Raw genomic sequence first — 12,036 nt, forward strand, 5'->3', positions numbered from 1 at the left:
TCAGAAATAACCCATTCTTCCCATTGTCTACTACAAACCAAACACAGCAACCGCCGTGACTCTGATCAATGACAGTGCCAGAACTGCACAGGGTGCCTATATTCAGAAAGCGCTATAGATCATACAAATGTTCCACGGGTGCCATACAAATGCTAATAACATAACACAATATAAGGCTCTTGCAAATGGTTGTATGTCGAAATATCGATTACAGAAACATCAAGCTATCAGAATATCGTAACCCAAATATCCACAGGTAAGCATATAGAGAAGTATAGATTTGCAAGTCTTAACTCTACATCTACGTACCTTGAAGATTTACACACACACACACTCTCTCTCTCTCTCTCTCTCTCATGTTACATATCTGTGAAGTTAAGTAAGGCTACAATTACCTATTTGTACTTACCTTCTCGATAGTTTGGTAGCACAATACTCTGGGGTTGATATTAAGGTCTAAACTAGATTATCTTTTACCATATACAGGCCCTTCTCTGTCCATAAACCAGATACACTCACTGCTACATTCTACACAAAAAAATGATTCCTGACTCTCCATCAAATCTAGCACACAGACAGTTCTCTGAGCCACGAGGCAATCGTCAGATATACTCCGGAATGGAAAACTATCCAGCCACGTGCCCACGAGACCTTTGAAGAAAGCCCAGAAAATTGCCATTTTCGGACCTATTTTTAAGCAGAATTTGCGAAACATCTTAGATTTTTACACTTCTTTTGACCATTTCCTTTTCATTTACTGCCTATGCCCGAGTAAGAGATGGCGCTGCCTTGTCAGTAACATGCAATGGCCGTGGATGTTATTAGAAGATGTAGTTAGAAAGACTGCTTAGCTTTGAGTATTGTAGATCAGACTCTACTGCTGAGAGAATGTCTTTCTGCCTCATGTCACCAACTATGTGCAGACTTCTCAAAAGGCCATGACTTACAGACATTTTGTAGTCCCCGTGTCTTTATCGAAACCTATGGTGCAAGGAACACACTCTGCCAAATTAGTTCGAAGACAGAATTTTTGTCATTGACAGAAAGACTTTTAGAAGCTCCCAAGATGATGTATTACTCAAGTTACACGTGCTGTGGAGCTCTGCTTCCCACCTGGCCACTAGAAGACCGAAGTGAAAGCCCACCAGCAATACACCGGGTAGACTCCATGGCTGCCAATGCACGACTCAACAATAGTCGAAGAGCTCCTCAATAGCCGATAACACCATTCTTGGGACTGCTCCTCCATATCTCGAAGGGGTTATTTTGGTGAATGATGTCACAGTAGATCTCAAAACCTAAGATGACATCATCAAACAAGCGGACATTCTAGAATGCGTATTGTTAGTAATGGCTAGTGTGAGAAGTTGGCCTGATGTATGATGTCACTAGTTATAGTGTACACCTTATATCAGTCCAAATACCCTTATGGTGATTGGTTGTAAAGTCAACCTTATAGACCAGCTATCCTAGTGGTAGCATGGACAAGAGCAGTCTTAGGCTAAACTCTGAATGGCATGTGAAGCCAGCTGTGATACCATATATAATCCCTTGAATACCAAATGAAAGGACACCACAACAGATATATATATAAAATAAAGTGTATTTATTCTAAGCAAACCCTCAGCACTCTTTATGAGTTTAGAGGTAAGTACAACACAGTCTTATTAATGCATACAGTAAGTCACACAGGTAAGTAATACAGTTAGGCCCTAGGGGCCACGCAAACCATATACTAAGTAAGTGGTATAAGAACCACTGTCACGGAAATAGAATAGGCCTAGGCCTAGGGAATCGCTGGGGCTACACTACACTAGCGTTAGTTAGGAAGTGGGAGGCCCACGGGATTCGTGTGCAGAGTGGAAACACTCACGCGTAATGCGTAAAAGTCAATAGCAATGTTACAGTTTAGAAATAGATAGATTTAGGACACTTCCGGAGTAGCTAGGAAGTTGAGACTTGAAAACTAGACACTAGGATAGTCACTATCCTGATGAGCACCGGAGTACCCAAGTTACCTAGCCCACAGGCTGCGGGTGCATAGGGGTGAAGATGCGTCGTTTTCGTCGTCGACTCCTATGGATGCCTGAAGAAAGATGCTGACAGGCAGTCAGTGAAGAGTGTCCGGTGGATCCCAAGGCTGGGATCAAGAAGAGAAGAAACCTGCAAGCAGAGGGGACAGAGTCAAGGTCACTAGCCAGTGACCACGTGGAACCAGGAAGGAACCAGGCGATGTCGTGAAGAGTTGCAGGTGAAGGTGAAGCTTGTCGCTGCAGCCAGGAGGACCAGGAAGCGTCGAGGACGACCAGGACCAGGAGGCGAGCTGTCCCACGAAGGCTCTTGCTGTCGGCGGCGTCGAAGTTGGACTAGGACTCACCAAGCCTTGGCAAGCGGAACCCACGAAGAACAAGGGACTTGCTTCTGGTGCAGACCAGGAAGGTCTGGGGTGCTTCTTCTTTGCAGAGAAGCGGGAGCCAGTCTGGAGGAGCCAAACCAGCGCAGAAGATTTCAGGGAGCGTCGTCACAAAGGCCACTAGCCAGCGGGCAAGCAACCGGACAGACGCGGCAAGCAGGAAAATGCTGAAGGGCCCCACGCAGGACTCGTGGAGTGTGGGGGGCTGGTCTTCGGTGCAGATGGTGCTTGGGGTTGGGGCTTCTCAATCCCCGGTGCACAACTTCGAGGGTACCTCAGAAGCTGCGCTGTAAGTTACTAGCCACTTTTCCCCGGTAGCCGGTCCCACGTTGCTCGTCGCCTCCACGGATCTCAGCTCTGCTGCAGATGTGGATGAGGGTCGGAGAAGTCTGGAAATCAAGGCTCTGGTCGGGCTCTGCAGTCGGTTCCTCGTCGAACGTTTCACAAAGCAAAGGGTAGTCACTTGATGGTGCCTGTTTGCACAGGGTAGCCACTCCTTGGCTACAAGGGAGATTCTTCAGTCTTCTTCTTTCGTCGAATGTCGAAGGTCCAGAGTTTCTGTTCAGTTTTGCAGGTTCAGGATAATCTAAAGTCTTGAGGCCCAACTCCCACTCTTATACTAATCTGGGGGGCTGGGATACCTGCTAGGTCACGCCTTATGGGTGGGACCTGGGAGGGGGTGGTTACACCCACTTCCCTTTGTCCAGTTTCGCGCCAGAGCTGGGGCTGGAGTGCCCCAGCGCCGGTTTGAACTGGACTATGCAAGGAACACCTTGTGTGCCCCAGGCATGTCTCATTCCTTTCAGCCCACCCTGCCCCAATACACTAAAGGCTGTCTGGGGAGGTGCTAGCACCTCCCCAAGCAGGAAACCTATTGTCCAGGCCTCCCTGGCTGGGATCACTCCCAGCAGCAGGAGGTCAGACTTGTGTCTGTGGCAGCAGCATCCATTTTGTGATGCTGAGGCTTTGGTTAGAGATAAACAGCAAAGTAGGATTTTAACATGTCTCTCCCTCTAGAAGGGAGGAATAATATCCTCATCACCAGAAATGGTATGGGGGTATTATTCCAAAGTGTTAGACACCTTACACGACATGTTTTGATAAAGCCAAACCATAGTTACCATAACCGTTTAAGATTATAAGGCACTTTAAGAGTATATGGTAGGCTATATCATAGAACAGCTATAAGGACATGGTTCCGAAAGCTGCAGACAGGCTCAGCTCATGCTAGAGCACCATCTCACACGTTACCAAGCACTCTGCCTCCAGGATTGTTAAGGCCTGCCATAGGAGTGACTGATAGGTACACATGTGTCTATATATAAGGGTAGATATAGGCATACTATATCTAAGCAAGGGGTGATTACACGACCTTGCCCCAGCTGAGTGATCAGCCAGTTGTGTCTGATTGGAAGGCCAGACCAGGGGTGGCATAATACATGCTGCAGCCCCTGGGAGGCCTAGGGTACACCTATGCCCTGGGTACCTAGGGTACACTGTACAGGGTCCAATAAGGTGATCCTTACCAATTGGTTATGTACCTAGGGTACATGGAGTCCATTTTACAGAGAGAGCAGACAGCCTGAGACCCTGAATGGCAGGATCTCAGGCCAACTAAGTCGAAAAACCAGCTAGACACTAGGCAAAAAGTTGGGGGTAACCATAGTCAGATATCCACCTTCCTACAGCTAGCAATGCCGAAATGGGAAGCAAAAACTGTGTTTTTTCTTTACCATGGACGGCCCCTTTAAAAACTGTATGAAGACTTACAAATAAGTGTAGATACCTTGTCCAGTCGTGTTGAGCCTACTGGGTACAACACATTTTCCTACAAGCTCTTAAAGCAAAGCCCAGACTTCTTGACGGTCAAGCAAGTGCGCCAGAGTGGCTTAGCGCAGGCTCATATTCCCATTCCTATTACATTACAATCCTGGATACCCTCTTATGAAACAATTGTACATTTTGGAGGTTGTGTGCAAATGCATCCTGCAATCCCCTTTTTAAAATAAACATTACAGGGGCTTACCTGATATGCCTCGACCCCGAACAAACACCTCATACATTGTTTTGGCATCTTCGTAATAGTGCGTTAGTAGACTTTTGCTGCCAGTTAAAACGGATTGTCGCGCTCCGTCACCATCCTGCAAATCCAAAATCTACATATCAGCCAGTGAAGGCATTTCTCTTACAATCTCAGTGACAAAGATTACTATTATCATTTTTCTGATAAATCAATATAATTATATAAGAGACTCCTGGGGTACAGTGAAATGTCCCAAACATTGCCAAAAGTAGATTTTCTATTGAGAATGGGAGATCCATTTTAGTGATAAATTATATGCCGTCACAGATTATTTTTTTCTGAAGCATCCTCTACCAAGCCTGCAAATGCTTTTTTGTGGGGGAGTGGTGGGGGGGGGGGGGGGGGAATTACTGAAAGAAGGGCAGCCCGGCTGCGGCTAGAGTGGCTGAGGCTCTGCCTCTGACATAGCACTATTGTGGCGGCTTTTGCTACCTATGTCAAAATTATGCCCTAATTTTTGTATTTAAAAGTTATAGCAAAACACTCCCAATCTTTTTTGCAGGCTGGACTTAACACACCAGTTGTACTAAAGGGGAATTTCCACCGGCAAAAGCTAGAGATTTGTCAACCGTTTAAAAATGTATATAACACACGGTTGCCATTGGACGCCTCTTGGAGAGAACCTGCGATTGACTAGAGGACAGTAGCAACAGCATCACAACGGGCTTTCGGTGCATGACGTAAGATGCACAGAGCTCCATTTTGGGAGGCTTCAGCTAAATCTTAGGTTGCGCTTGTGCTGCATATGTTGAGTGGGAGCTGGTTATAGAAACCGGTAGCATCTTCCATAAGACAGAGTGGACAGGTCTGTTGAGAGCTAGTGCTGTAGTCTGCAGGTGAGGAACATCAGCCCAGCCCACTGAAAAGAAGGATGCACCATATATTGGGACTTTATAATTACTGAGGCCGACTCATTGAAGGACAAAAATTAAAGGGATCCGGGTACCAAGCGCCCAGATGCTCCTGCTAGAGGATTTCAACCTTTGGTTGGGCGATACAGTTGATCTGGAAACTAAAAATAAATCGGCTATGCTTTAAAACTCTGTTTTTGCCAGTATTTCTTTTATCCCAACATATGTGTAGGCAATGGTTTGGACTAGTTGATTGGTCACCTGATTGAAGTTATGGACCAGATGACATATGTTGTGGAATGTTCCGACCATAAAGCTATACATTTTTGTCTGAGCAGATATAAGAAGAAAAACAAAACAATAATAATTTCATTTGATACTGAAATGTAAACACCTGGATGAATCAAAACTAAAATAATATACTCCATTTAACTGCCTACAACCAATTCAGATACTCTACTCTGCAGTTTTATGTCAGAATATCAATATAAAAAAATCTTCTGATATAAATATCGTTTGCATTATATATATATAAATATATATCTATCTATATTTTTTTTATTCCATTCAGTCCTCTAATACTTGCCCTACCACCTTTCAGTATTGGACAGAGGGGCCTCCTCCCTAGCACAGATAAAAAACGGAGGAGGCCTGGATGATTCTTAAAGTCTGTACTTGGGGGTGAATCAGTTGGTTCCCCGCGTACAGCACTTGGAAGTGGATGGGAGCAGGTCTTTGCAGCGATACTCTTTCCCATAAGTTTTCGGATTATTCTGTTGATGAACTGATGGAAGCAACATGTTTTGTCTTTTAAGTTAAAAGTCTGGGGCTTCAGTAGGTTTCTAGCAAAGCAATCAGTAGAAGTTCATGGCTTTAGATGGGTTACCACTCCTGAGGCAATGACCACGATTGAGCTCTTCCCGGGTATTGCTATGGTGCGAATGATCTATGCCCTTGGGATTCTGGCCTGGCAGAGGTGCTTCAGTTCCTTGAAGAGGCTTTGAGTTATATCTGTTTTACTCCCCCTACAAGTTCGGTGAGCACACATCAGTATATTTAGGCAGAAGAGGGGCTGGCGCGCCCTGCTTCACCTCCCTGTCAGTACATTTCTGACCCACAAGGAAGACTGCATTGTGGAATGCACTTCTTAGTCTTGCATGTTTTTTGTTTACTTGATGGGAAATCTGGTCCTGTGCATTAGCCTGGAAACTGTCAATGGTGTTACCCACATTGCATGGGACTTTGAACCCATTGAGGAGATGCCTCTGATGCTGCTCTCTGTGAAAACCTGGCTTCTGATGGCCACTACATCAGATAGGCGCTTTGGAGGGGGGTTGAGATGCTTGATGTCTAGGCCTCTCTGCTGAAGGACTTTCCTTGACAGGTCCTAGAGCATGACCTTGGGTCTGTAAGAAATGTTCTAGATTTCTTAAGGGAAATAGGCCTTCCTTCTTTCCAGACATGGCCTCGTCGTACACAATAAATGTGTAAGTTGTTTTCCCATAATGGGCGAGTCGCACCACTGAGTGTTTATAAATGTTCTTCCTGCTACAGTGCTCCATGCTGTCCATCGCCACATTGAGCCGGTGGTTATATTAACAGTGAGTAACTTAGGGAGGTGGCAATGTCCGTGGTGAGGCATGGGTATTGCACGAAGGGCATAGCAAGGTCTTCAGAAGAAGCCTGTGGGAATGGCTATAAGTGAGCGATGCCTATGCTTGAAGTTAGGTTGGAGGGTCTTGTCATGTGTCAACACTGGTGGGGGCGTGACCAAATCTCATTTGAGCTTCGTCCTGAGGAAGACGCATCAGCAGACTGGCGTGGCCTCATGTATGATGTAAAGTCTGAGATGAAGACATTGACTAAGAGGTGATGCCTCAATTACAACGGACAACGTTCTTAACCCTACTACTTCCTTCTAGTCCCAGCCCCTATAAAAGTATTGACCTATCATGGGCTTTTGGTTTGAGACTTTGACGATAACACAAGCGGGCTGTTTAACGGAAACCAGTACTTGAGTTTTGTGTTTTTTACGCCTGTTTTGAGAGGAGGCTCATCTCATCTAGGATGTAAGGAGAAGGAATCAATGTAACAAGACCGCCGGTAACTAATCGAAGCATTCTCAAGCACCTTGAGATCTGTAATTGAAATGCACATTACCCCTTCACTACATAGTACTTGTAGCACAGCAGAGGTAGATAACATTTTAGCACACCGGTCTAAAAGCCTCACCTCTAATGTGGAGGACTAGGAACCAATGCAGATGAAACTCTCATGCTCTCCTCGGTTTGCGGTAATGATGCCTAAAACTCAATGAGACACCGTCTGTCCAGCTCTGAGCGTCCATTTAACACATCAGTACACCCTGCGAGCATATGCTTTTCTTCTTGTTTACTGTACAAACACACCCCAGACAGGTGTAACAGGAGCAGGGGGTTATATTGTTGCAATGCAATGATGATGTTCATGTTAGGAGTGGGGCAACAGAACACTGGAAAATTGTTGGTAGCAAAGCTTTTATTTCCCTCTACACTTAGGTCAAGCTGTTGATGGACCAGTTACTGGTGCGCATCAAAAGCCGATCTTCGGAAGTTGATGGATAGACAACTCCTAATTGTAATCAATTGCAGTACTACAAAGGGGTAAAAAAGCCATCTTTGTCTATAGTGCCCCATGTAAAATCTTACACTGTGGATCCAACTGCGCTGAAGTTGTATTTTGCCCATGAAGAGCCCCCTCTTACCTCTATTTCTACTGACTGCATGTGGAGGTTGCATGGGGGCTTGAGCGCTTTGGGCCGGTTGGCCAACCAGTATGCGATGACTGCCGCGAACGCGCCGACTCCTACTAAGGCAGTGGCAGGCAAACTGCGGAAGAACTGGCTGAAGTCATCGAACTCGGGCAGCCGCAGACTCCGCAGGATTTCCTGGGCTTGCATCTTTTCAAAGATGGAGATGACAAACTCTGCAGGATTGAGGAGAAAGAGATTGATGAATGATGCAGCATTCAGCAGGCCGAGCATAGTGCGCTTTATATCTATTGCAATACAATAATTATTCACACATGACAATTAAAATCACTCTCTAGTTTCTGCTCAGGCTCAGCTAGTGCAGAAAGGGAGCTTATACTGAACATAATGCTGGACCGGTGGAAACAGGGTGCATCTGTAACCAGAACAGGAACACTGGAAATTGTCAAACCTTTATTTTATGTCCTTGAATATTTGATTTAGTTTTGCCTATGGCACATTCATCTTGGGAATAGTCCTGCCTTTTTCCAAACTATGTATTTTAAGAAACTTTGAACTTCAAAGTGATGAGTACATTTTCACGAGTGATCTGGTGTCTGGCATACTGACTACTTTAAGGCCATTGATACATTCATTCTGAAGATGCCCAAGTGCTGCTGGGATCCATCTAGCTTGTCCACCTCTAGTCCTGCATCAGCACTGTAAACTCTGCTTACGCCTCATCAAGAGTCCAGTGCGAAATGAGGGTGCAACAACCCCTAATGTAAGTAGCATTTACGCAAGCTGCCCTGCGATTATTTGTGGCTAACTAGCAGACATGGTTAAAACAAGGTGAGCAACACATGCAAATACTTTTAGCCTCCATTCTTGTGGCAGTGGTAAGAGTGAGCGCTAAAGAGGAGCAAGAACTAGTGATAAAACTGGCACGACTACTGTTCGACCCATCTGCCTTTAGCATCAGCGTGTACATGAAGCTACTCTCCAGTTATATCTTTCCTTTTTACACCCAAGGATCTGTCCCAGGACTTCTTGTACTAATTTACTGATTTCACTCCCCAGCTGCTCTACAAAAGTGAATCAATACATTTACCACCCTCTCTATTGTCTCATCATGTTACTCGGAGCCTCCTTCGACTGATCCACATCTGTGCGGGAATGTATTGGTGTTTATTCAGGGGTTTCCCACCATATTGGAAAAGGATGGATCCCTCTTGACTTCCATCACAATAACTTGATTTTGCTCATACTACGCTAAAGCTCAGCGGGCCAGAGTGAGGAGAGCGGAGGTCCTGAAGATCCTCCAGCATCTAATGTATACTGAAAGTTAAGACTGGCCTTGTGCATAGGGCTGAATCTGGATCAACAAGGAGCGTTAATAATAATATAATATATAGAGCTCCAGACTGCCATTTCTAAGCACTATAAATAACAGATGTTACTAGTTAGAATCACAATTTGATGACCTGCAGTAAGATGGAAAGATGAGTTGCCTTGCAGGATTTAAACTCTTGACCTGCAAGTCACTGCTTGTTTCAGGGACAAACGTTCACCTCACTGAATTATCCTACCAGCTAGCAGTGCATAATGTTCTAGTACCTGTCTCATTTTGCACAAAGAGGGAATAGTAAAGGTGTCCAGACCTGCCAGGTGAGAGTCGGGACCAGAGCTGGACTGTAAACCCAAAGCAACCCTGGGAGTTTTGTTGGACTAGCCTTTGGGGGGGTGGGGGCAGTCAGGGGGTAGTGTGGGGGGGTGCAAGTGTGAAGCACTGCTGCTTATGTTACTGGGGCCTGATATGGCAGCATCGTGTAAAACCGCACCCTAGAAACAAAACCGGAACCCACCGTTGCAAAACCGGTCCCCTCCATTCCTTCCTCCCGGGAAACATTCGATGCCCGCTACGGCCAGTCTGGCACTGGCCGGGACACCTCCCAAGACATTTTTAGCTCTCAAGACATGCTGTATTCAGGATATGGGCATGAAGCTCCGCCCATTTTTCGCCCATCTTTTTAATTGGCTCCTGTCACTGTCCTTTGTAAAAAGGTAGCTTTTCATTGGTCAATAGGCTTAGTAGTCCCTCCTTAGTGTCTCGCCTTTTCTTTTCTTGTGACCTCCCATGAGGACACTCCCTATTACATGCATTACTATTCAGTACATTTAATTATTTTATTTTTTTATTTAAACTGCAGGGCTCGCCTTAGCACTAATAGTGACGGCTGTGCGCTTGTCTTTTTTTTTGTTAATTGCGATCGCCGAAGCTGCATGCCTTTTTTTTCCTGTTTATTTAATCTTCATACACTGGCGGCACCTGCGCTATAGGTTGAAACATCTTAAGCTTAAGCGCGGGTCTGCAATTGCTTCAAAAGTAAAGAAATAGAAAAAATATTGTGCCGCCATTGCAACAAAAGTAAACAAATAGAAAAAAAAGCATGCTGCTGCCATTTTTGTTTCAACTTGTTTACTTTTGTTACAATCGTGGCACCCGTGCTTTAGCTTTAAACATCTTAAGCTGAAGTGCAGGTGCCACAATTGCTTCAAAAGTAAAGAAATAGAAAAAATAGGTTTTTTTTATTTCTTTACTTTTGAAGTAATCGTGTCACCCATGCTTTGCTTTAGCTTAAGATGCTTAAAGCATGAGTGCTGCGATCCATTTGCAATGCATTAGCTCTTGCATTGCTGAAAGTTTGAGCTATTGGCATTGCATTATTATTAGCAACGGCAATAGCTCAAACTTTCAGCTATTGGATTGTAAATGCTTGTTTTTTAAATGGTACCAAACGACTCATCTTATAGCAGAAAGTTTTAGATCTGTGTTGACTAAAAAGCCATAGGTTTTGCAAGCAGCTATGAAGAGAAATTCTTGGAATAACCAAATACTTCAGCCTCTGTCAGAGAACCCAGGAGTATTATCTCCACCAACCAATCACAGGGGCTATAAGAAAGCAGTATGCTGCTACCTTTAGCAATGGTTTGATTGGTTGAGGCACTTTGCGCCTCCCTCCCCCATGCTGCTCCCAATCTCCTACCCTGGCACGGTCCCAAGATCGATGCTTTGGTCGTGTTGCTGATAGACTTTTTAACTTGTTTACTGCACTGTTTTTACAAAACGAAATGCAACAGCAACAGACATTTGTGACAGAAACGCAGCAGAAGCGGAAGTTTACAGAATAACCACTTGATTGGATATGAGGTTTGGTTGTACTATTTTCCTGGCAAGGAGCCCAGTGACTGTGCTGGGCCCACTGACTCCTGCTACCGCACATCTTAGGAGTTGAGCAGCCGCGTCCGCAATTTGCCGCCGATTAATTTAGTCAACATTGCTGAAATTCATTGGGACGAAAAATGGCAGATAATTACTTGGGCATGGGATGTAGGTGCGGTAGCACTGTAACCCACATGCTAGTTAGTCCCCATTATCAGGAACAAACTTGTGAATGGGAGTTATTTACCATACCTGCTAAACTGCGACCCAGCGGAGTCTGATTTTATCGGGGTGATGAACATTGGCCCAAACACTGGGCCATTTGTAAAGAGGGCCTTTGAGGAGGTTAGCCTTCTGTACAAAGAACAAAAAGAATATTCCATTGAAATGCGGCAACGGTAAGGGGAACATTGATGTAAGCATACGTCGGATTCATATTTTACTGTATTGTTGATATAGTGTTTCATACCCCTGTCAGGAGCTACAAAGTGTGATCCTAGAATAAATGGCATGGGTTGGGCTTTTGTGCTTTCTGCTTATTCGAGTTTGAGTTTCTTGCCTGCAATGGCATCCTCAGGGCGCCAGTATGGTTCATGGATGCTGGGAAGGTATACTTCCTATTTTAATTTCAATCCTGGAATATTTTGAGGAAAGTTAAAATTCCCCAAGTACTCTATAAAAGGATTGAAAAACGGTAACTAAACAGTTAGTGCTGCTGGGAGGGTGCAGCTCAAGGCA

At 44.9% G+C, this 12,036-nt stretch overlaps 1 protein-coding gene across 3 annotated transcripts in view; it reads right to left on the reverse strand.

The window, feature by feature from the left end:
* ACSL6 (acyl-CoA synthetase long chain family member 6) overlaps positions 1 to 12,036 on the reverse strand; it is a 410,748-nt gene that overhangs the window by 246,977 nt on the left and 151,735 nt on the right. For all 3 annotated transcript variants that reach the window (XM_085618041.1, XM_085618042.1, XM_085618043.1), the window contains exons 2-3: positions 8,091 to 8,311; positions 4,440 to 4,554 (exon numbers count right to left, since the gene is read on the reverse strand). In XM_085618041.1, the coding sequence (XP_085474167.1) occupies positions 4,440 to 4,554; positions 8,091 to 8,311 (336 nt within the window). The remainder of the gene's footprint in view (positions 1 to 4,439; positions 4,555 to 8,090; positions 8,312 to 12,036) is intronic.

This window comes from Triturus cristatus, chromosome 7 (genome assembly GCF_964204655.1).
Source record: "Triturus cristatus chromosome 7, aTriCri1.1, whole genome shotgun sequence".
NCBI lineage: Eukaryota > Metazoa > Chordata > Amphibia > Caudata > Salamandridae > Triturus > Triturus cristatus.